This window comes from Drosophila ficusphila, unplaced genomic scaffold (assembly GCF_018152265.1).
Source record: "Drosophila ficusphila isolate 14025-0441.05 unplaced genomic scaffold, ASM1815226v1 contig_197, whole genome shotgun sequence".
Lineage (NCBI taxonomy): Eukaryota > Metazoa > Arthropoda > Insecta > Diptera > Drosophilidae > Drosophila > Drosophila ficusphila.
This window is the reverse complement of record NW_025064091.1, coordinates 2,981,248-3,007,584: the sequence shown is the minus strand read 5'-3', so window position 1 is coordinate 3,007,584 and position 26,337 is coordinate 2,981,248. Positions and strand designations below refer to the sequence as shown.

General features: G+C 39.8%; 1 protein-coding gene across 1 annotated transcript in view; it reads right to left on the bottom strand.

The window, feature by feature from the left end:
• The window catches only part of LOC108097550 (netrin-B), a 71,506-nt gene extending 48,586 nt beyond the window's left edge, over positions 1-22,920 (bottom strand). Inside the window, exons 1-2 of the mRNA XM_017199908.2 lie at positions 22,109-22,920; positions 19,732-21,215 (exon numbers count right to left, since the gene is read on the bottom strand). Of these exons, the coding sequence (XP_017055397.1) occupies positions 19,732-21,215; positions 22,109-22,110 (1,486 nt within the window). The 5' untranslated portion in view covers positions 22,111-22,920. The remainder of the gene's footprint in view (positions 1-19,731; positions 21,216-22,108) is intronic.
• Between the last annotated feature and the right edge of the window lie 3,417 nt (positions 22,921-26,337).

Here is a 26,337-nt window from a genome sequence, read left to right as displayed (position 1 = left end):
AAATAAAATAAGTACGAGGGATTAGAGACCGCACCATCCAACCAACTACCCTTGGGGATCGGGAGGATAACAGGACAACTATATAATGCTGTTCCTTGTCATCGGGCTTTCTAGGTGGTGCTTTTACCTATTTACAAAAGTATTTTAAAGTAAAAGGCTTGATTGTAGATTGAGTAAAATACGAATTGAAAAGTCAGTAAAAATAATATATATAGAGGAGAAAATTAATCAATGTTCCAAAAATATATTCACTTGATATTTATACTTCTATAACTCATACTGTGGATTGAGTTAAAAAAAGTATAAATGTTGATATTAATTTCTTTGTAAAAGAAATTTTTAAATATATTTGCGGTATATTTTTCCTGTGTTTTTCTATTTTTATTATTTAAGCCTGATTTAAATGTGAAGTTAAATACCCTTTAAAAAGGTTCAAACAGGAATCTATTCCCCTTCATTTAGCCTTGACCACTTATTGTCCCAGCTGATACTCCCCGAAAAAGAAAAGGGAAAGGGCATTGAAATGAAGTTGCAGGCAGCACCTGCAACTTGCAACCAGCAACCTGCAACCTGCAACCAGCAACCTGCAACCAGCAACCTGCGATTCGCATTTGGAGGTGGAGTTGCCATGCAGAACGGGGCTTGGCCGTGCGCCAGTTGCCGAGTGGAGCATATGCCAAAGCCTAGACTTGCCTTTAGGCCACGTTTCCCTGCCTTTCTTTCTTTCATTATTAAGGTTCTCTTTTTTTTCTGCTGCTGCTGCTGCTGCTGCTGCTGAGTTTCACCCTGCCCCCTTTTTTGTGCCGCCTCTGTCGCCATTCTGCCGTTGTCTGCGTGTGGTTCATAATCTTAAATTGCCAGGCAGGCCAAGTTTGGTTTTCGTTTGGGTTTTGGTTAGCTGGTTGGTTGGTTCGTTGGTTCGTTGCTTCGGAGGTTTACTGGCTGTTTGGAAGGCTGCCATGTACGTGCTCATGTGTGCAATGCGATAGAATTTTCCTTTTTCCCCCCTCATCTTCGCCTCTGCTCTCCCCGCTTTTCTTTCCTTTTCTCCTCTTTTTGTTTTTGTGTTTTTTTTTTCTGCTGCAGGTTAATCTAAATTAGTAAAATATACACGCAGTGTATGGCAACCTGCAACACCGGCATCAAGTTTAACTAACTCAAAGGTAAATAGACAACGTCATCGTCGCGACGTTGCAACGTCAGCAGCAGCAGCAACTCTTCACTCTTCTTGTTCCTGGCTATTGTTGTTGCTCTTGTTGTTGTTGTTGTTGCTGCTGGGATGTTGCTGCTGTGATGTTGCTGCCTCGTCTGCTGCGGTTGTGGATGCAAATGGGAGTGGGACTGGGGATTGGGGCTCTACGTTACGTTGCCCATCGTCATCGTCGGCGGCCCATGCTAAAACCAAAGTAAACTTTAAACAAAACTTGGCACAAAGCAGCCTTCCATCGTTGTTGTGACTGAGTTGCTCCTACTTTTGTTGTTGTTTTTGTTGCTTCTGTTGTTGTTGTTGTTGCTGCTGATGTTGCTGATGTTGCTGCTGTTGCTTGCCTCGTTGCGGACTATTGGTTAGCCAGAGATGCGTCTCTGAAAGCCGTGACATTGGACAGGAAGCCGATCCATATCAACCAATAACCCAGTAATTGCAATGCAGCAAATTAAAATCAAAAGATTTGAATTAAAAAATTTAATTTTTGATAAAACGGAAAAAGCGTTAAAGAAGAGTTCTTCCTGAAATGTATTAATTTGTAATTTCGTTTTATACTATAATCACTCATAATTGAACTATGAATCTGATTGCAATATATTTTTTTGCAGGTTTTAACCTGAATGTCCCAAAACTTCTTAATTGAATAAGAGTGGTACTCTTAACAGCAACTGGTACACCAAAAATTACCCAGGTAAAACCATTGCCTAAATGGGATTTCGCCTTACAAAAACTGCGACATTCAAATTGACCTTCAATCGTAAATTCGTGAAAAGAACTGACTTCTTTTCTGCCACTTCCGCTACAGGAGACTGCAAGGAGGCAAAGGCAAACGATATTCCAGCTCGAATTTACCTATTTTTAAGCCGCTTTGCTTTCACAATCACGTTACAATAACAATCGCACTGCCAGCTCGTGACTCCACATCAGAAAAGGAATCCGAGTCCAAAAAAAAAAATGAAAAAATAAAAGCGAATTTCACCCCGGCACATCTCTATTCGCTATTCGCAACGAGCATAAGAGGATTTTCATTAAAGCGCATAAAAATGTGCCCCCTCCTGTGGCAGTTGCCTTTCTTCTTCTTCTTCCTACTCCTCCTCTCCCTCTTCTTCTTCTTCTTCTCCATCATCTTCTTGTTGTTGTTGTTGTTGTTGTTGCTGTTCCTCTGATTGTGGGTATATCTTCTCCGCATGCCGATACAAAACGACCGAAACGGAGGGAACAAGCAAAAAAAAAAAAAAGTTGTATATGTAAGCAAGGAGACACTCCACTCGACTCGACTCGACTTTCGACCTCAGTCGCAACTTCAGCCGGAAATGCGCAGGCAACAACAACAATAGCAACAACACCAACAACACCAACAACAACAAACAACAACAACAACAAGAAACAACTACAACAACAATAAAAAACAACAACGCGCGTGCCACAACAACAGACATTTGCCTTGGCCTTTAACCCCCCCGCCCCCTTTAACCCACCTGATCCCCCTAACAAAAAAAAAAAAGGGAACCCCTCGTTCGCCCTTCAACCTCCAATTCTTTGGCCCAAAAACGCAGCCAAAGGTAAACACGACTTTCATGTCTGCACAGACAGAAATGGGATCACAAATGGGGCTCTAAATGGCTTACTTAGCGATATCGGCTTAAAAACCAAGTTCGCACTTTAAATTGATTATTCCTAAACAGCAAAGGTAAACCATGAATGGTATATAGTACGGAATTGTTGTTGGAAGCCATATACCATTTATCATACTAAAAGACTTCCAATAAAGTAATTTTTAAACAGAAACACAATCATATAAAAAAAATACCAATATTGGAAAAGAATTGCATTTTGCTCTAACTTTTCAAATAGCTAGTCTAGTAATTATTATGAAACTCAAGTAGTGAAGGAATCTTCGCAACCGAAAACCATCGCCTGTCTAATCCGATTTGCGCGTAACTTTATATTTAATTAGCCATCATTAGGACTTAAGTTTCTCGGTGTACCGATACGGTCCTCCTTTCCTTTCATCCTTTTTTTTTCGGGCGCGGAGCAGAGTAATAGATGTCACAGATTAGTAGCAGCTTGTACCGCCCCTGGAGTTGAGTCTGCGGCTCAGCCGTTGTGGCTGTCATTAAAAGTGTAATAAATACGACGCACCGCACCGCGGCAACATGCAACTGCAACAGCAACAGCAGCAGCAACAGCAGCAGTCGCGACAGCAGCAGCAACATGCCGCAGCAAAGTCAAGTGCAGCGTACGTTGTAGTATCATTTGCACGTACTTGTCACTCGAGTCGAGCCGTCCTTTCCTCAAAATTCCCCAACAGAATAGAAAAAAACAACTATAGTCGACTATTAGATATCCATTGATTTAGTTAAAAAAGTTCAATTGGCGTGGCAAATTTGTAAAGCCACTGTTTGCTGTGAATCAAAGCTGCAATTTAAACAGAATTTCGTTAAAGTGGGCGTGGCAAACTTTTGAAATAACCTGCATGTGTGATTCCCTTTTCATTATTCTGATTGAAAATATTATAACTTTATAAGATAATAAGTTTTTTAGTGCCTACTTTTCAACAAATATTGTATACCCTTTTGCTCTCCAAGTACAAGATCTAAAAAGAAAACCTCTTCAGAAGGCTTCTACTTGGTTACTCCCTGCTGTTTATTGCTGTTGCTCCTCTGATGTTGGTGCTGTGCTGCGATGTTGCTTCTGCTTTTTGTTGCTGTTGTTAGTGTTGTTGCTACTTTGCCCAGTGGCCACAGAGTCCCGACATGGTTGCTGCTGCTGGTGCGACTGCGATTGCCCTTTGGGCTGCATGTCTTTGCCATTCGAGAAATAGACAGCTTGTCAGCATCTCGAATACAGCACATTCTCCCCCAGAAGCACTTCTATAGCTATTCCTACTTGCCACGCCCCCGCGCTTCCTGCGATTCGCATTATGTCCAGTCGGCTGACAATCATTTGAATAGACCGCACTTTGCATAAAATTAATATTGAGTCCGGTGGAAATGATGTTTCCGACAGTTCATCGCGAGTATTTCAACGGTTGCCACAAAAAAGATTCCTCCTTATTTTCAATTTCTATATTTTTGTTCTTTTTTTTGGCTTGTTCACTCGCATAATTCGGTTTTTATGCCAACTTTGTCATTTCAAATATTTAATTTTCAAAAATAATTTATTCATTTCCGGCCAAAAGTGAACGCCAGCCCCCAGGAAATCCCTCAGCTGTTGATGATTTTTCTGGGTTCGTTTTTGATGTGTTCTTTTTTTTACATTTTTTTTTTTTTTTTTGTTTCCTCTGCCAACCGCAATTTCATTTGCTTTGTTTTTGGGGCTTTGGTTTTGGTTTTTGGCGAAGGCGAAGGCTGTTGCGAGGTGTTGAGGAAATTAAAACCGAACTGTAATGAAAGCGCGGCTATTGATGTCATCTCACCCCGGGGAAAAACAGAGCCATCATCATCATCATCATCTGGGGTCCAGTGAGAGGGAAATGTAAACGAATTTATGCATCAATTGCCAATATGAATTTGAGCAGGGCGATATTGGGTTGCTCGATTCAATAAGCTTTGTGATTGTGCACAAACCATGGCGAAGCCAAAGGAATCGGGTCAGAAATGTTCTATTCTTTTCTGATAAAAATATCACAAGGTTTCCATTTCCATTTCTTTACATTTTGTGAGCATTAAAAAGTAGGAAGCCAAAAGGCAAACCTTTCAATTTATCTCCAATAGAAAGGTAGCTTTTCCATTTGCAATGTTTTCCTTACCCTAAACAAGTTTGCTGTCTATTAATCGAGTTGTTTTTATTAAAGCTGTATCAACAAACAATAAAAAAAAAGTTAAACAAATTAATTTCCTACCAGAGAAAAGTTGAAACGGCAAATCAATTGAGAAACAAAAACACAACTGTTGAGTGATTAATGGGCAGTATTAAGCGAAAGTTGAGGGAATCGTTCGTTAGAATGTTTCGCCCGCTTAATGGGTTAAATCGTAAAAATCACTCATACGCCATGTGTGCCGTTCGTGGATATTTTGAAAAATGCAGGCAATTAACTGCAGCAAAATCAATCAAAATCATTCGTGCACAGCTTAAAAATGCATTCGATTTAATTATCGCGTATAAATTTCATCTCGACCCCCTCGATTAACTCAAACCGAATCCCGAATCCCGAAACCCGAATTCCATTCAATCAGCAGAAAACAACGACTCTTGTTAATTGTGCGGCTTTTTGTGGCATCGAATTCGGATTCGGATACGGATTCAGAATCGAAGTCTGAATCGAAATGAATAGGCATTCAATCCGGTGAGTTTGAGTGTGAGTGTGGGAGTACAAGTGAGTAGTCGAGTATTTGCGATTGTTAAACGACTTTAATGGCTGCCAAAAAATGAACAAATTCCAGCTTTTGTCGAAAGGTATTTATAAATATAGGGAGAGTTTTGCCGCCATTTAATGCCTAATTATATTGGTTCAATCAAATGCGATTGGTTTTTACCGAGAGCAAATTTAATTTCAAACATTTATTTCTGGACACGTTTTTGGCATTGTGGCTTTTTGATTTTTTTTTGTTTTGTTTTTTTTTTTTATTGTTGACAATTAACGATTTGAAAAAGCATTCTAAAAGTTTTCATTTTAATGAAATGCTTTTTAACCCTCACCTCTGCTCAATTTCAGTTATGCTAATAATAAATTTTATGTGTGTTTGGCACAAGAACAACAAATGATCCGTGCAACATTTTAATGAAGTCGAAAATATGTGAGATTTTATTAGTGCATTTTATTGTTTTTTGTCTGAGTGCGTTGTGTTTGGGAAAATGTGGATGGTGGTGGGTGGCTTTTCCACGCGTGTGGGTGGAGTGGGTTGGCTTTTCTTTTTGTGCGGTTGCCTTTTACGGTCATAAATAATGCGTAATGAAGCGCGGGACTGGAGTGGAAACTAAATCACTTTGTTAAGCTGTTTCCAAACGTTTTTGCGAATTTTACACAAAGTACCCTTAGTTTGCTTACATTATGATGGGGCATTATGAACTTGTTAGTCTTTTGAAAATATAGTTATTAGCAAATAAGCAGAGAAAGTAAAATTAACCACAAATCATCATTGAATTCTCTTTTTACTGGTAAATAGTGAGCTGTAAAGTTTATTCCAGGGTGATCACTTTTCCATCAGAGTTTCCCCTTTGAACTTTTTCACATTTCATGTAAAATGTTGGGCACTTTCGTGTGCATATGGGTTTTTTTTTTTTTAATTAGCCTGCATTTTATTGCAGCCCAAAACCCCATCCACCAGAGTTACCACCTCATTAGCAGAGCTGCCACCACAACAATACATCATTTAAGCCTTCATTAGTTTATCGGCCACTGGCAACTGTTGGGTCGAAAGTTATTAGCGACAGTTTAAAATTAAATTGGCCTGAAACTTTATTTTCCCTCTTGTATTTTGTATTATTTATTTATTTATTTTTTTTTTTTTTTTGTTTTTGAATTCCCCACCTCATTTGTTTTATGCACCAATGTTGTTGTTGTTGTTATTGTTGTTGTTTTACTTGTTAGCATATTCATTTGAAAGTTAATGAACTCGTCAATTAATTTTCCATTGTTTGAGCCGCCGCTGGGCAATGACAAATAATTCAATATTAATATGCCGGGTTGCCGGGAAAGGCCGGCTTTCCGGCCTGGGAAAATTTAAATTGTCCTCTGTCTTTAAGAGCTATGCCGTTTTGTATGCCCGAAGACCTGCTTTAATTATGATTTATCATCGAGGCGCGATATTTACATGCGAAAGGTGTGGTTTACACAGGTTATCAAAGATAATCATAAGGTAATTAATTTGCCGCCTTTCGTTTAATATGCTTATAGATTTTCTAGAAAATTGTATTAGTTACCATGAAGTTAACAAATAAGGAAAGACCGTTATTTTTACAAACCACAACCACAAAAGCAATCGAATTCAAGTGAAAAGTTCAAAAGTGAAATGCTGACCCTGAAAAATAGTAAAAACGAGAACACACAAATCATTCAGCCACAAATCAAAGTGGAACTCAACCGCAAAGTAATTCCAATGCAACTGCGGATGCAATTCTCATTATGGGAGTCTGCATTGCAGCCCATACTTATATCTCCACACACACACACACACACACACAAATGTTAATATATATATATATACAGATATATGCATACAGCGACTTCAGACTACTCCGACCATTCATCTTTTGCAATGCATAAAAACCACGCAATTTGCTACACTTTTAACACTTGCACGGCTCAATGAAGTGCAGCGAGACGCACTCAACTAACCACCCCCTTTTAAAAGGGGGGCTGCCCCCTTTCCTACGCCCTTTTTCCCCCTCAAAAGAGCCCACAAGTCAAAGGCAAAAGGCCCCAGAGAACAGAAATAAAGAAAATAAGAAAAAAAAAAAAAGGAAACGATGCAGAGTAAAGAAATGGAATCTGAAATGCTTTTTACAGGAGAGGGGATTCAAACTAACCGAAGGCCGCATGATTCTGCGGTTGGATTCTCCTCCCCCAATCCCCCTCCTTACTTGTCAGCCCACCACCCATGGTCAGTGTAATCGAATCTCTGTAGGTTTGCCCCCCGCTTTTTACCACGCCCCTGCTCTTTTCAATGGCTTTTATTTGCCTGGCTTTTCATTTGGCAGTCAACGCTACGCTTTCGCGCTTTTCAACGCTAACGACTACGTGCCACAGTTTTAACTGCCTTTTACCTACCTCCCCCCCACACACACACACACACACACACAATTCCCCCTCCAATCCCCTACTGAAAACCACGCCCCTGCTTTTCGGAATGACCCGCATGCTGGCCCACGTGCAATTCAAAGAACAAAAACAAAAAGACGGCCTCAAATTGCAGCCAAGAAAGGTAACTGAAATGGGATGCCAAATAGAAACAGAAGCGAAACTCGCCATAAAAACAGGCGCCTTAAAACTCAAACATTTACCTCCCCCCGAAAAAGTGAAATAGAAACAAACAGGGGGGAAAATTATAAAGCAACCCAAATACAAATTCGAATTGGAAGTAATTAGCACTTGAGGCGGGAGTTTCTCGACAGACAGGCAACAAATCGCTGCAACTTATTAACATCTCCAACCATTTCCATTTCAATTGGAAAAAAAAAGCAAAAAGAAGAGAATTAATGCAAGAAAAGCCATCAAATGCTGTTTGGAAATTAATTCGTGTGCGTGTGTCGGACTCCCCGATGGGTTTCCACCTCACACCCGATCGAATTATGGGTCCATGGGTCTGGCGGTACGAGTTCTCCTCCGCCAAGCCAACGTAAATATGCCGCCTTCTTTTTTCCCGGTTTCCGCACTTGAGCTTTCCAAGTGGATTCGGTTAGTTGAAAATTTATGAGGCCGTAAGGTTAGTGCAAAGAGAATGTCTTCATTCGTTTGAAAACTATGCATTCTGACTAACAAAAATGCTTGAAATATAAAACACTTTCGTTCAAAACCAGCAAAAAATATAAAATATGAACATAATCCCTGTTTTACATCAAAAATATAATTTTGTAAAACCAATTTATATTTTCTACTCCAACTGCTAATTGAACATTAAATACCTTGTTTTCCCCACCTCAACTCAACCAATATTTCGCCCATGATTCACTCGAACTTTTGTCATTTTCAAGTGGGCCATTTAAATGCGAGGTACAAATTCTCGGCTTGTAATGGGCCCCCGACTATTGTAGCCCCCCTTGCCACGGCACAACACCCATTTCCCCCGCCAAAACCATCTAATTTTCTTCATTAACACACACTCTGAAAGGCAAACATACACACACAAGCACACATGCACACACATGAGAAAAACCCGAATACGACAAAATGCTTTAATAGTTTTTCCGTGCCTTTAATTTATGTGAATTTTCAAGGTAGCTAACGAGGTGATGGGGGAAAAAGAGAGGGAGAGAGAAAGAGAGAGAGAGAGAGAGGGAGATAGAGAGAGAGTTTGTGGGGTCTTTTGGGGAGTTCAAGGGGGGAGCCAAGGAGGCGGACATTGTTAACGAGCCTGCGACAACGCCATTCGATTTGTCACCCCCCTTTTCCCCACCACACCCCCTTCTCCTCCCCCTCCGCCCACTTCTCCCCCGAATTCATTTAGATTGCTATGAAAATTGCTTTTAAATTAAGTTCTGTGTGGCTGCAACGGCGGCTTCTGGGAAATAAAACCGACAACTAACTAACCAAACATTATTTCTGTTTCGTTTCTTTTCGCACACTGCGAGAAAATGCCAGGGGAATACTTTAATTAGTAATGCTTTTTAAAATGATGATATATAAGTTGATATATTTATTTTGATGTAATCAAGATATATTTTGAAACACTTTTTTAAACATTTACAGAGCGAAAATATGTGGTTAAGCATTCGGAACTGTTTCCACCTTAATTAAAATGTTTGTAAATTAAATATAAATCAAAAATATTATATTTTTACTACCAAAAGGGAAATATCATAGGTTTAAAAGACTGAATAATATTAAGAATAAAATATTATAATAATATTCCTCATCATTTTTTTTTCAAATGTATGTAATCGGAATTGTTTGTTGGCTATTTGAACGTTCTTCTTGTTGTTTCTCTGCGGCTTAAAACAAAGCATTTGGCAATTAAAATACCGCCGGACGGCGGCTTTTCACAGGTGGCCACAGGTGGGCAGCACCAACAACCAATGCATTTTCCAAGCATTTTCCTAGCAGCAGGCTGGGCTAGCTTTTCCGGCAAAGCCGCAGCCGAAACAAAGTGAAGTGAAGAAGGTCGAAAGGCGGGTGGCAAATGGGGGGGGAAATTGCATTTTCATTGAGTCAATTGAGCGAGTGGAGCGACTGAGATATTGAACGAACGAACAAGCCGCAAATGCCGCAAGAAAATACATGGGGAAAGCGTCGGGGAAAAGCGGAAAAGTGGAAAAGCGGGGGCGAACATCGCTGCATAAGTCAACACTAATTGCAATTTGCAGCTAAACACGGAGGGAGTCCAACAGATTCGGGTGTGAAATGGAGGCGTGTATCTATGGGATACATGACATAAATAAAAGAGGATTTTCGGCGATGGCCGAGGAGAAAAGCGCAAACAGAAAAGCAATTCTTGCTTTTTTCAATCCCAAAGAGTCGAGGATTTTTCCGTTTTTTTTTTTTTCTTTTAGCTGTTAAAAACTAAAAGCAAAAAAAAAAATGCAGTGGGAGAAGGAGAAGTCTGCCACTAAATGAATGAGTGCGTTATATTCAAGGAAAAAAATGGTTGAGTTACTCAAGATTCCAGAAAATGCTTAACATTTAGTTTTAAATATCATGAACTTTAATATGGAATACATATACAACGACTTGCATATTTTAAATAACTGATTTATTACTTAGAAAACATGTAAAAAAACTTACTTCAAAAGCTTGTTAATGTGGCATTTAATATGGGTCGTATATTATTTGCTTATGATTGTGAAAAAAGATGATTTCGCAAATTAAATTTGCACAGCTCAATGCAAATGAAAAGAAATTGACACCCGAGGAATTCAAAGCAAAAGAAGCCAACGATGTGAATGAAGCCAGCGAATAATTAGTGAATAAGAAGTGGCACTGCGAGTGTGAACTTGCGAAACTCAGTGAACTTGAGTTGGAATTAGAAAAATTACACAGAAATGATTTTGGATCTCAGTCGTGTCTTTAGTCACGGTCACCTCATTACAAAAATACGAAATGAACTTTAAATTACCCATGCGTGCACTCATTTGCCAGAATCAAGCCTATAATTTGTATTATTATCTTATTTAAGTGCCAGTATCTCGAGGGAACTTCATTCAACTGCTGCTGTACTGCAGTAGTGAATTATCTGGGAAATTGAATTTTCCAACTCTGGCTGCCAGATGCACTTTATCTTGTCGTTGTGTCCCATGTTTTCCCCGGCATGAAGGCCAAAATCGGAAAGCCCCGAAAAGTGAAAACAAAACCAAAGCACAGTAAAAACAATACGGGGGAAAAACGATGAAAATCGAGGCAATATTTTCTCGGCTGTTTTTGGGTTTTCTATTTTTTTTTTTTTTTTTTTTTGGGGAGCAGGATTCTCGCAGAAATCGCAAGCAGGAGAATCAGAATCACCAGAAGCCGAAGGAGCAACGAAAACCAGGACCAAAAACCCAGGACCAGAGGGTAAACAATATAAAAGCAAACAAAACGACGGGAAAAGAAAACAAAGCACATTCAGCCAAAACAAAAAACCAAAGTAAATTTCTCTTTTCGGAGTGAAAAGCGAACAAATTAATTGAAATATGCTTCTGTCGCTGGCAACAGGAGCAAAAAAACCAGAGGATAGGGAAATTGGTGGTGCACAGCTTGCTCGCAAATCAGGAATCTTTGGTTATATATACATATACCAACCAACTGGTTTGAATCTCTTAGCTAAGGAGCATTTATCCAAGGAATAACTTCCTATGTTTCCGATGTTGTGTTTTCAAAGTTTGCAAGAAAGGGATTTGCAGAAAATGATCAGATCCCAGCACTTTTAAGCCTATAACTTTGCTAATTTTTATATAATTTAAAAGTGGTATAGATTGTTGAATTTGTTATTAAAATATCTAAAAAAAAAATGGAATTCATGCATATATTTTGTACATATATTATATTGTACGATGATCTGAAGAAGCAACTTTATCTATCTATTTTCAAGTATATATGTTCAAATCTTTTTAAGGCTTAAAAGCCTTTCCTAATCCACCTGATTGATTGCATTTTTGTGAGTCTGTTCTCTTAATTCCCATTCAGTGATTTGGCTATTTAAACTGCAATCGCCTGGCAACCTTTGTGTGCACATGCAAGCACCACACATGAGTTGCCCCTTCAATCAGGCAATAAATTAGCAACTTGTCTTTCTTCAATCGCCTTTTCTGCGGTCAAAACCAAAGCAGCAGCAACAGTGGAAGTGGCAGCAAAAGTCGTCAAGAGCAACAGCACATTTGGCCAGTCGCTTGATGTCATAAATTACAATTTAAATTTTATAACGTAAACTAATTGGAGCAACATCGCAGCCACAACGATGACGACAGAGCCGAAAAGCTCTTTGAAGTGCTTTGGGCCCAAAAGCAGCGGATGATGGTCGATAGGATAGGAATTTCGGTCTCTTAACCACAAACAACACAACAAAAAAAAAAAAAAATAGAAGAAAAATATAAGAAAAATAGAAAAAAAATAGAAAAAAAATCGAAACAAAAAAAACAGCTGCAACAGCTGCTACTTCTGGATCTGACCAAAAAGAGTCGTAAAATGAACATGACTTGATGCCACAGCCACAGCCACTTCCACTTCCATATGGGAACCAAAATTCAAAGACCTAAGAACCAAACAACCAAGATCGAGTGGGCGGTGGGTTTATGTTTTACTTAAGCCGCTTGCGGTTCAAAACCGCCGAATAAAATCAGTCGGTGAGTTCACCCAAAAAGGCATTCAAACACTGAGCCAAATCGAATAGCTGGCATCAAGATTCCGGAAAAACTTGCCATTTCGAAGCTATCTGGTTTTGGTTCAAATCGATCGGATAAAGTGCTTTGAAAACTTGTTCCACATAATTTGCCATTTAGATTTATCTGTGCTTTAGTGCTTTTCATATGGTTTTTATCCCGACACTTGAAGGTGGCGTTTAATTTAATCATAATAATTCTGAAATTATTAATAACAGGTAAGTACTTATTATCTAAAACAACATCTGAATATAGTTGTCTAAATATTTATATAACTTTAATATTCATAAAAGAAGTTGAACTTTATTCTTAAAGTATTTATTAAATGTACAAATATGAATTTTATAATAGATTTATTATTATTATTTCTTTTAATGTTGCAGTTCTTCTTATATGACCTTGTAATTGAGCTTTAACCCTTTTTTCCCCCAGTGGAAGTCCCACTCGCCGGCAAAAACACCGAAAAAAGAACACCTCGAAAAGTTGAACGTAAGACAAGAAGCTATTTGTGGGCGGGGGCTTTTAAGGGGGCGTGGCAACTACCGATGTTGCTTGCTTGCTACTGCTTTTATTGTTGTTATTGTTGTTGTTGTTGTTATTGTTTTAGTTGTTGTTGTTGTCGGCGCCAAATGCTTGCGCAAATTAAAAAGTAATTGCTTGAGAAAAAGTCAGAAACAGAAAATATGCAACAAACAGCGGCAGCAACAACGCAACTTGCAACATCAGCTAAAGAAGAAGAAGAAGCAGGAGAAGATGATGAAGAAGAAGAAGAAGAAGCAGCTGCAGTAGCAGAAGACAGCGGAATGTGGCGTTGATGGCTTCCAAGGGAAATCGAGTGGATGGTAGATGGCCAACAGTTTGTGTGTAGTTGAAAGGTTTCGAGTTGCCAACCAAAAAGCCAAAAAGCCAAAAAGTCATCAACTTATCGTTGTTTTTCGGTTAAGAGCCAAAAAGGGGCCAAAAAGGGGCCAAAAAGGGGCGATGCGATTCGGCGTAGTGTTTCCTTCCGAACAATAGAATGCAATATAGAGGTTGTTCTTCTTGTTCTTGTTGCTGTTCTTGTTGTTGTAATTGCTGTTTTGCCAGGGATGGTGTTTTGTTTTGTTTTGTTTTTTTTTTTCTCTCGGGGTATTTGGAGGTGGCAGAAACGCTCGACAGGCAGGAAGAATGGCTCGGGGGAGCAATTAAATAGAAGTAAAAGTGATGAATCAAACACTGGCGCTTGGCGGGAAGGAATTAGAGTGCCGGCGAACCCATTAGTCGGATATGGTTGGCCAGTTCAAATGGGAACTGGAATGGAATGGAAGGGAACATAAACGGAAAGGAACTGCAAGGATCTGCGGTTAATCCCGGGAGGACATTTCGGTACAGTCGCCTCGAAGGGCAATTCACACTTTCGGCAGCAGTTGTCACTGCAATTTGGCTTAGCTACTCCCAAAGTGATTGCTTTTAATGCTGATTTATGGGATTTTTTATAAAAGTAATAAAACACATGTAACAGCAATGTAATTCAAAATAAATGAATTTAACTAGTTACCAATTCAATACATGTAATATATTGAACATCTTCTAAAATTCAAGTAATAAATTCAAATATTGAATAAATCTAAAAATATGGCTGTGCACCAGAATCCTATGTTTACTTGGCATTATTTTCACAATTTAACACCTTTAAAATGTAAACTGCCTACATGTAAACTAATACAGTTGACAAAGTTTAATCTTAATAGCCCTTCAAACTAAGCGAATAAATTGTAAATAAACAAGCACACAAAAGAAATGTCTCGCCTGGCAAAGTGAATAAAATAAAATCGAGCAAAACTTTAGAGTCCTTCTTGATTTAGTTTGCATGTCCTTAAAGCCAGCGAATGTTCACTTTAGTCCGTTCAATTCACAGAAGTTTCCCTTTGACTGCTCTTGGCTCCATTAGATGAATCCTTTTGTGCATTCCACCGATGGATGGACATCTTCACATCTTCACATCCTCACACAACATATCCTTCTTAGTTTCGTTTTGTTCGCTTAATGAAATGCTCAAAGGTCCGCAAACAAAGAGCGTAATTCAGCCTTATTAGGATTCCCGTGGCGCATTTCTTAAATTCCGGCCATTCAGCCGGGCAAATCACATCCATAACCCGTTGCCCGTTGCCCGTTTCCCGTTTCCCGTTGGCTGCATGCAAATTAAGTACAGTCTACACAAAAGGCACTCATTATGCATTTCCATGTTTTCACCCGCCAACACACACACGCACACACACACACACACACACACACACCCGATTCCTTGCCAAGTTTTTCCTCCTTCGCAGCTCGGTTTAAATAAAATAAACATTCTTTTCACAAAAGAAAAAGTTAAATGCAGATTTTAAGAAAATTACACTACAACTTTTTTTAGGTTTCCTTTTTCGAAATCAAATGATATTTAGAAAATCAATAGACTATGGAAGGTTTGTTACCAATTATCAAATTTATATTAGATAAATATTAAAATATATTACCATATCAATTACCATATCAAAGTGATTTAAGGAGCTATTTGTTCAGTAATTTCTTTTTTCTACTGAATAACTCGACAGACTATGTGGTAAGTCTTAAAGGACTTCCTCCACTCAAAAAAAAAAAGAAGAAAAATGCAAAATAAATAAAGAGAGAAGGCTTTAAGTAACTCCAACTAAAAGGCAAAGCAATCGCAACAGAAGGAATTCCAAGTGAAATGGAAGCTGCCAGCATTTTATCACATTGACACGCCCCGCCCACCGCCCACAAAAAAAAAACGGGAGGAGGGGGCTTAGGGGCGGGGCACAGAGCCACAATGTTGCGGTTATGCAATAAAATGTTGCACTCTGCTTTCGGTTTTGCCAACCAGAATGGTCCGCAATCGCCCAGAATCCTGCATGTTGAATGTATGTGCAACAACTTAACTGGCAACCGCTAGGTAACTCGAACTATTACTGCCACTGTTTCTGCAACTGTTCCTTGTGCACTGAGAGAAATAAGTAATGCGATTGCAAGAGCTAACAAAAGGATATTTTGGTTACTCAAAACTCTTTTGCTATTATATTTTAAACAGTTATACATACACCTAAAAAATTGTATATTATTATTATTAGTATATAGATTGTCCTATTTTCACTTAGTACCATTCATTTTTTAATGAACACATGTTTTAAATTCTTACATAAAATAAATAAAATTATTATATATAAGTACTTCATATTGATGGAGGGAATTTCATTAAATTAAAAACATTTATTATTGCTAAATAGTTCCACTATTTCGCTCTTTTATTTTTTGAGTGCTCACTGCTGTTGCAACGTAAGCTGGGGCAATTTGTTGCAAGTCAGTTGTGGGTGCCGCGGATCGGAATAAGCTCGTCGCTCCGGTGGCACCTCTCACTCCCCGAAAGGAACACGTTAAATGCGCACAGCTGCCGGGATTACCAGGCGGAATTTGCGAATGTAAACGCAGCGAATTAGTCGCACTCCCCCCGGAACACTCCGAACAGCCCTCGCAAAGGGAAAAAGGAAAAAGGAGAGGACCGGGAACAGGATCACACCACCCTCGCACAACAAGAAGGACCACTCACCCACCCCCGGAAAGAAAGGGAATAGTAAACATATGAAAATCACACACAAATAAATGTAATAAACAAAGCGGCATCTCAATGAGGGAGCGAGTCGTCCGGTCAAAATTTGTTGGGCAGGGGACAAACCATCGATGCCCCTTGGCTTTCTGGTTTTCCATTTTCACTACCCACTTTTCCATTGCCACTGCCACTGCCACATTCACAGTGCCATTTCCATTCGGCCGATTGCAGCCTGCCAAAAAATTAACAGATGTCTCGCATTAGATGCGCTTCACTCGACCCCAGAGACCCGCGAGCGTCAACCAATGAGGCGATGTCAACCACAGTGGGTCAAAATCTTACAGATTGTGCTCATAAATTATTCATATACATTTCACAAAAGTTAACCTGGTACAAATTGGTCTCCTAAGCCAACGAACTTCATTACAACATTTTCTCCAATATGAAATTAAGTGAAATCAGATCATTTTCAAAAAGAGGGGCGTGTATTATTTTGAAAATTATTACAAACGTTGTATATTTATATTTCAAAAGGTAGATAGACTGCAAAATTGTAAATTGAAATACATATTTTTAATAAATACATATTTAAAACAATTCGAATATTGTTTAAAAATCGTTCTACTATAGTTTCTACTATAGATGAAAATTATGTTTTCAACCACTGTGCACAGTGACCACTGCTTGTGAACCGTAGAATGAGAGCAATTTTTAGGCAAACGATATCGAAACAAATCGCCAGCGAATAAAGCAAATCGGAATGAAGTACTGTGGGTGGAAAAGGTAGAGGAGAGAGTGGGAATCGTCGAGATAAGCCACACGGCATCAGGTAGCTGAATATTTTGAGTTCCTACTTTAATATTTGCCTTTTCCGCTGATTCCGATATTTAGTCGCACGATTTAATTCCCTTGAAAGGGATTGTTAAGGGTTTAATAATAATTATAAACATTACAAATAGGGAACAAAAAATTACCAAAGGAAATAGAAATGGTTTAGAATTCTACCCTAAAATTGTAATATAAAATATACACAATAAAATAGAAAGTTTCAATACAAATATTATAAATATCCTCAACAATTAGGTACTTCGAATTTTAATAAAATCATGAAAATGGTTTTCAGGATTTTTTTATAAATAGAGTAAACAGAATTCAAGGATTCTGGATCCTGAATAAACCCGCTTTCTTGTTTTGTATATTGTTTGCCCGCTGTTTGTTGCCATTTCGTTGGCGTTCGTAAATCTTTTTGGATCCGCCGGATTCTCCAGCAGCCAAGTGTTCGGTGGTCAGCTGGAGGAGGTTGCAAGTGCCACGGATAGAAAGATAGATATGGCGGTTAAATGGTGGGGAAATGGGACAGGACACCGCTGGAATAACCGGCGGCTGGAATTTCGACCAGACATAAATATTTTTTATCACTTTCCGAGCGCTCCATCTTTTTTCCACTTAAGCCTCCCGCTCGCTGTTTATTTCGTTGCATTTGTAATGAAGTCCGGGCGGAAAACTTGGGATTCCGGCGGAGACTAATTCAAATTTAAGCCATAGAAAATTAATTTTTCACCAACCTCCCCGCTTCTGTGCTGTTGTTTTTTTGGCCAAAAAACGCTACGCTGATGGTGGATGGTTTGGTGGGTTGGTTGGTTGGTTGGTTGGTTGGTTGGTTGGTTGGAAAAGCTGATGGAAATGCACGGAAGTAGACGGACAACTTTCGGCTTAGGCGGCTTAGTGAGCTTCAAGGTCGATTAAGGCCCGCTGGCCATGGGTTAAAGAGTTTAGGGAAATTTTTCGGGGGCTCATTGTTTGCGTAGATTTTCCGACATTAGCCAAAAATCCCCGGAATGGAGTACTTCGCTCATGAATTAAATTAAAATAATTTAAAGGGGATTGCAATTACCATTTTTAAAGAGAAGTTCTTCCATTAAATACTTTCTATAGATAAAAGTATAACTATGTATTAAGAAGAACCTGAAACTAATTCTGGATTTTCTTTTTCCCCTCAGCTAATCCTTTTCCTTGGCCAATTGTCATGGGATTTTTCCTCTTCTCCTCTATTTTTTTTTTTTTTTTTTTGCCATAAGCCATAAATTAGTGCCGACGGACGTTCGGTTGAGTCTTTAAGCTGACCTTCGACCCCACAAAATGGGCTGGCCAGCCTTCCCCTCCCCTTTTTGGCTGTCTTTTGATTAATTCTGGCTGAGGACGACAACGTCTACGAAAAAAAAGTTAATCGTTAGTAATTTATGGCCCTCTGCGTGGGCGGAATAAGGGGGCGTGGCAACTAAGGTAAAACCAATGCAAAGAGCAGTGTAAATGGAGGGGAACACCACACTAAGAATAAAATGATGATGATGATGATGATATTGTTGGTCGATTGGACGCTGGCATAAATGGCACCGCCGACTTTGACGATATAAAAAAAAAGAAAATACACACACGCAGATGGAAATTGTGATATCAGAACTAGAGTTCTCACATTCACATTCCCCTCGTAGACAATCGTCTCCGGCGAAGGCATTCAACTGTGCCACTCCGAGTCTCGAATAGAACACCAAAAATGCAATGCGAAGGAATGTCGATGGCAATTTGGAGCATCGATGGATGGATGGCATCGATGCCGATTGCCAGTGCAAGGCTAAAGTACTCAAATGCAAGCGGGCTGAAGTGACGAAAGGACGCGGAGGGCACACTGCTCACTACTCACAATCACAATCACAATCACACTCACAATCGCACTCACAATCACACTCACAATCAACCATCAGCATCAGAATCACAATCGCAATCACACAATGCCGGCAATTGAAAACGCCACTCGAATCGGGTTCGAATCTCCCCTTTCCCCTTTTTTCCCCTCCTGAAAAAAAAAACCCCCAACTCCCCAACTTTCCCCTTTTCAGCCGGCAAATGCACTGTCCACTGTCCAGTTGTGAGTGACCATGAAAAGACCTCTGCTCTTCGCCGAGGGTCGATCGAGGGATCAATGGCAGTGCCAGCGAAAGAATGGTGCCACTCACCCCACACAATTGCCTGATCAAGGTTCAAAGTAAGTTCAAAAGTGTCGCGTTAAATGAAATTCCTCGATTTCACTTTGGTTCTCCCCTTAGTTCTTCTCTGCTTTTACCACATATATTACATTTATCACTTCAAATTCATTTAGCTTCTTGAAAAGGCTCCTCTTTTTGTGTACTTTCAATTTCGAGCGTAACCAAACACTTAATGTTTCAGATAACACTATCGTATCAATTTTTCTCCAGCCCAACTGTAAATTGAGATTGGTTGAGATTCGTGGTGATTATTTTAAACATTTCAGAATAATCCCAAAAATAAATTCAAATAATTCTACATTTGTTTTACAGCGCTAGTTAAATGATGAAATACCATGACTCAGAAATGGGTTTATCTAGTTGCTCTTTGGTTTCTATGGGTTATGGAATATCTAATCACCTTAATGAGTAGAATCGATTAGTAGCTAGTGTTGGGTACTCACTCTTGCACTCGTTGGCATCGTTGTCGGTGGCCCTGCCCCACGGGCGATCGAAGTAGAAGGGCTTGCAGCGCTCGCATTCCGGACCGGCGGTGTTGTGCTTGCAGGCGCACGTCATCGTCAACTTGCCGCTCAGCTGGCTGCTCCTCCCGAAGTGGGCGGCCAGTGGGGGCGTGTCCTCGTCCTGTCCCTCGTCCTGATCCTGTCCAGCCGGGGATGTGGACACTCCACTAACGGTGGCCACGCATTCGGAGGCATGACCGTTGCACTTGCACCTTCCGCCGACGGCAAAATCGGAAACGGCATAGTGCTGTGAAACGGGCAAACTGACGGGGGCGGCCGTTGTGCTGGGGGGCGTCGCCTTGCCCGAGGGCGTGACCTTCACCGAGGGCGTCTGAGGGGGCGTGGTCACCGCAATTTTGCTCTGATAATGCTTTTCGTAGGCGCTACTCTTGTGTTTCCCCTGCCTTTTCACCACAGATTCCCCATCGCTGGCATAATCCAGATGCAAATGATCGTCGTCCAGTTCCAAATGCTTTTTGGGCTCCTCGTACTCATCGTATCCGGCATCGGCACTATCGTTATCCTGCAGATTGTAATCGTACTCATCCTGCTCGCCATCCAACTCCAAGTCCGCATCCTCGTCATCATCTTCATCGCCTTCACGACTTCCGCCCATTTCATCACTGAACGTGTTCGCATTTTTCACCTTCAACAGCTGTGGTGGCAACTCTAGTCGATGGAACACCACCCGAATATCGGTGGCAGTCACCCAATCCTGCAGAACCAGCGACGAATCAAGGTCATTGGCCGACGGTCTGCCCTCCAAAGTATTAAATGCAAATCTCTGAGCTGCACCGCCCGTATCATGTTGCGAGTTAATGCAACGTGCCTCCTGCTCATTGAACTTGGAGATCTTGGCGCGATCCGGCCTGCCGTAGAACTTCTGGCACTGGGAACTGTAGAACTGGAAGGGTTGCCAGGTCTGTCCGAAGTCAGAGCTCTTGAAAATAGCCAACGAATCGGGACGCGGGGATCGGGGGCAGAACGATAGCGATATGTAGGTCAGCTCGTATTTTTTACCCAACGACAGGGTCAAGGTGACATTATCCGGTGGTGCAGTGTCCGGATCGTGGGGCACATTAACCGCTCCCGAGCGCCAGCAGGTCACATTGCTGGGGTTATTCAAGTCGGTGAGAGCAGCGGGACCGTACCGCTCCCGTTCGCATGGGCGGCACTCGCCGGCGTTCCCATCGCGCAGCAGTTCGCAGTACCGCTCGGGGTTTTGGGCGCCACAAACGCTGGACGCCTGCACCGGATTCCCGTAGGCGGCGTTCACGAAACTCGGCAAACACTTGCGCGGTTTGCCCTCGAAGTAGCAGGGATCGTTGGGCGAAATGCCGGCGGACAGGACGGCGGATCCGAGGATGGCCAGTGCCAGGACGACGGGCAGCAGCAGCTCCATCGTTGTCCCTGTCGCTCGGACCCTAAATCGGAGATGGTTGATATTGAACTATATAGACGGGACACCCAATAAGCTTCACATATGCCCGGAATTTTCGAAATGCAACCGATTTAAATTGAATTTGGAACTCGGTAAGGTCATCTAATAGAAACCATAACAATTGAAATTACTGTACACATTTTCTCAAATTAAGCACGTTTTCAAATTATTGCAATTGGAACTCTAAATAATATTAAAAACTAATCACACCTTATGAAATTAAATTTAGTGTTCAACTAAAATACCTATAAACTGCAATTATTATTTAAAACCATTTACATTTGCTCAAATCGTATTAACTCATTCGACTTTGTAATGAAAAAACATGTACTACTTAAATAGATTAATTAAATTCAAAACTAATTAATATTCCTGGCCAATAAATATAATTTGGTTCCAGCGTGTTTTAATTACTTAAGATTCATTTAAGATAAAAGTACTCGAAGCCAAGTTTTCAATAAGTGAACTATAATCAACCAATCAATCAACTTAATCACGCTTTTTCACTGTAAGAACATTAATTATGAACACCGTAGGAAACTGCAATTAAATTAATTTAGTTTTATTAGGATGTCGTGTTTTCTGGTTGTCACTCAATAAAAATATTTTAATTGATTAGGTATAAATTTGAATCAATAAAACTAGTTCTGCTTAAATAGCTTAGAGCACCAATAACTTGAATGTTCATTTAAATGAACTTGATTTTCCAAAAAAGGAATAAGCAAAATTAACAGCTAACAAATGCAACATTTGTTAAAAGATTTTGGAAAATGATAATCAGGTGGGTTTTTTTTTTTTGGGGTTTCCATATATGTTTCACTTTTTAAGACCGGGAATATTTGAAGCTTATGGAAAATCCAGAGGCAGCTTACGTACATTGGCTCGAATGCGAAGTACCTCGTTCTCCTCGAGTCAGAAGAACTCCTTCCGCTTCACTGTTTTTTTATTTTTCTCTGTTCCTTTTTCTCTGTTTTATTTAAATTTCTTTTGTATTTCTTTTCTTCTTTTTGTGGTTAATTAGGCGGTAACACTCGCGAGGATCGAATTTCGGGGTCACCAAACAAACAAACAACAAAAACAAGACGCGGCGACGGCACTCGCGGCGTCACCAAGTCTGCCACAGCATGCAACAGCTGCCAATTTACAGTTTCTCCGCTTCAATTCGATTCCAATTCCGATTTCGATTCGGATTCAGGCACCGAATTCCCTCTCAATAAATACTCGATACTCGGCTTCTCGGCTTCTCAATGAGATTCTACAAATGTGCAATTTGCAATTTGGAAACCGAATTCTCCGGGCCGCGTTGCCACTCGGTCAACGGCCAGCGTGTTTCTGTTCGCCGCGGCGACTTCCTCGCGCCAATTGCCCCCAAAAAGGTCCTGTTCAATTTCGCTTCGTTTCGTGTTTCGATGCTCTCGTCCTGGCGCACTATATACGTTAGTGTGTGTGTGTGCGTGTATGTGTGCCTCCTTGTCGCGGAGGCTGTCGCCCCTCCCACTCGCACTCTCGCACTCGAAAAAAAACAACACCAACAACAATCGCACGACGCGTACTTCGGTTAATTTTCGCTTCGCCTCGGTAACAGAATCGCCCCGAAATCGCCTCGGAATCGCCTCGAAATCGCTCGCTTGCGCCACACGCTGTTATTCACGCAAACGCTCGGTCGAAACTGCTAACTGCCAACTTCAAACTGCTGGCTGCCAGCAAAAACAAAGCGTCGAGAGAGAGCGCCCGGCGGTTCTGTGGGATGCTGCCCGGCAACATTTGTGCCGAAGCAACATTTGTTGGATGAACATCCAAACATCAACGCGATTTCAATATCAGAATATTATTAGGAAATGTGTTTAATTTATAAGAGGTAAACCAATTGAAAATTTTTATCATGAATACGGAAATTAGACTAAATATTTTTCTAAGTGCCCATAAAATATAGATTAATTGATTATATTATCATATTTAAATGAAATATGAATTAACATAAATTCAAAGCACACAACCGAATGAATTTATTTATAAATTTAACAAAAAAATTTTTAAATATTTAAGGAAATTTAAATTCAAAATGTTTTTATTTAATCCTATTCAATTTTGATTATTGGCTGCATAAACTTCTAAATAAGTTTAAAGAGACCTTATTTTGATGTCGAATCAATACCCAATTGAACTTGAATATTCACTATTCTAAGTTATAATAAAAATTTGTTTGTTAAACATTTTAAATCTAGTGTTTCTAGAGTACATGTTGCCGGATGCTGTTCGTATTGCTTCAACATTCGCTCGCTCTCCCAGCAACATTTGTTGCTGGCTCTCTTGATGGCGCAGAACATGTTGCTCTTGATTTTGAGAGTGTTAGTGAGATGTTGATAAGGGACTCCATAAACATGTCAAAAAAGAGATCTATGAACTCTCTATCTTCGATCAGTTAAAAAGGAAAAAAAATTAACATTCTTTTATATTACATTTTAAGTTGATTTTCGAAAGTATTGTTGTTTAAAATGTTTAATATTACATTAATTTTATTGAAATTCTTGATCATTCTTAATTCATGGGTTTTTATAAGAAATTGACTAACTAATAGTTCGAATTCAATTTAAGTAAACGCTCTTCCAACACTTTTGTGGAATTTGAATGCTAATAAATAAAATACTTGTGTAACAAAAACAAAAAAGGCAAAGTGAAACGAATGAACTAAGCACAAGAATACGGTAGTTAATAATAATAAGAAAAATCTTTCGTACACAAAAACTGAACTCTAGTGGTAATGCTTGGTCTTATCAGTTGAGGATATCGAGAGAAAGAAGAAAGTGTAAAATTGTTCGTGTAATATGCAATTACAAAACAAATATGCTAAGAGAATAGGAATTGTAGACACCTGATATAATTCGTAACGGAATCATGTTCTATAACTTAAGCAATTCACAACTAGTAAATGCTATTGTCTTATTTGTTTTAATTGTTGTTTGCTTAAATTGTATGTAAATTTAAAATATTTGAACTTACCCCTAGTCAATTTATTCCATATTTGTTTATTTCTACTTTCCCCTCGTAAAACATTTCACACTCGAAATCTCTCAGAAATTAAACGTTATAAATATATATATTTTATATGTGTATATAGCATGTATGTATGTACATACCTGGCTGGATTTCGGGTCGCACCTTCTTCAAAACAAAGACACCGTTCTCAAAACTTCCGCTGTCATGATTCCGTTTCAAAATTCCACTCATTCACAAATGCTAATCGCAGGCGGAGGCGATGTGTGTACATGTATGTATGTACATATTTATATATACATACATATGTCTGAAGGTACAAATAAGGAGATGGAGTCAGATGAAGAAGACACTGCGACGCCTGCGCAACAGTTTTTTATGCCAGTCTCCTTCCTGCGAAGCGGTTTTTAATGCTCGAAGCTTGCCCAGTGGCATGCCTCATGCCTCAAGCAGCGATTTGTAAAGAGTGCCCCAAGTGCCACCCGCCGAAAGGGAACGTGCCGCTCGAGATTTTTGCCGGTCTTTTCGAATTGGGCTTCCGTTCGAGCGATCCGGGGCTTTACCTTTTAAAAACAGTGATCAAAATTTTGTTTAACTTGAGTAAAGAGTTATGAATAGCATTTTATTAGATTGTGTTCAGTACTGCAAAAGTGTAAATAAATTCACTTTTATAAGTTCTAGACTTTTCTAATTTATATCACCTTCTATTTATCCATTTGAATATGTTTAATATTAAAAGTACATACATACATACATCTGCACATACATACATATATGAATATGAACTTACTTTGACGAATTAGTATGCTATTTTATTTACACACACACATAATATGGCTTCGAGGAAATTATTAATAGCATTATTTTGCACTTATTCCACTATTTTAATATAAATATAACTACTACTTTTTCACCAATGAAAGTGCTTTTGAAAGGTAAAAAATGAAATTGTCATTAGTTTCTGTGTGTGCACTTCCTCTGCTCAACCAACGCCATTTGATTTATTGTTTTTGACATCTTTTTGGTCGTCGTTTTGGGCTCCTATTTCTCCATTCCATGAGCCTGGAGTTCCAGACTGGAATTCCAGTCGGTGGGGAGAGGAGAGGAGAGGAGAGAGGAGAGCTCCGTTTCAAGTGGATCCAGAGCAGAGCTGGAAATCTTTTGGTTATGTTTTATTTATAACGGATTTGTTGCTGCCGCCACTTTTGGCTTTCCGTCGTCATTGTTTGTAAATATTTATGCCAGCCCGCACATGTGTGTTGCCCCAAGGAAGGTTCGTCCCTTCCTTACTCCTTCTCCTTTTTCCTCTCCCTCTCCCACTCCTTTCTTATTTTTTTTTTCTTCATTTTTTGACCTGCTGCGGACTTTGTTTGCCTTTGCCTCCCCGCTTGATTTGGGTCCACTTCGCTAATTCCGAGCTGGCCTTAATGGAATTTAAATTTGATTTGATTCCTTGCCTAGGAAACCGCAGCGAAATATGGCTTTGCCTTTTCCTTGCCTTTTCCCCACTGCAGAAAACTTTCGGTCGATTTCACTCCGCCCGGAGCTCTCAGCCAGAAAAGTGAACCGCAGCTCCAGCTTTGAACCAGGTTTAAAGTCAAGCATACACTTTGCAAAATATCCCTGAACATAATTTCTAATAATTGCAGTTCGATCTCAAAACCATTCTTCGAAATAACTACCCAAAATTATTAAATCCTTAAACCAAAATATTCAGTAAAAGAAATCAAAATACTCCAATATTTTATTTAAATTGATATTATTATTTTTTAGAAGCCATCAGTATTTAAGAACTTATTTTTTCTCTGCACCAAAAACAGTGGAACGTGTAATTATGACGCCGCCTCGCACTTGGCCTGGATGAAAATGGAAATGGCCAGCACCTGATCATTACCATCATTATAGAGCTGCTCCAGATGAGGCCGCTGATGAATACGATGACGACGGCGATGAGGCCTCTGGTCAACACCTGGATTTGTGGGCGTGGCACTAACGCTTACGCCCCGCTAAAATGTCCCATGATAGCGATAGTTTTCAACCAAGCGAAAAGCTTTGAAAACTCCAAGCGTTTTTCTATTAGACATATTAATTCAACAAAATAAAAAAATGAA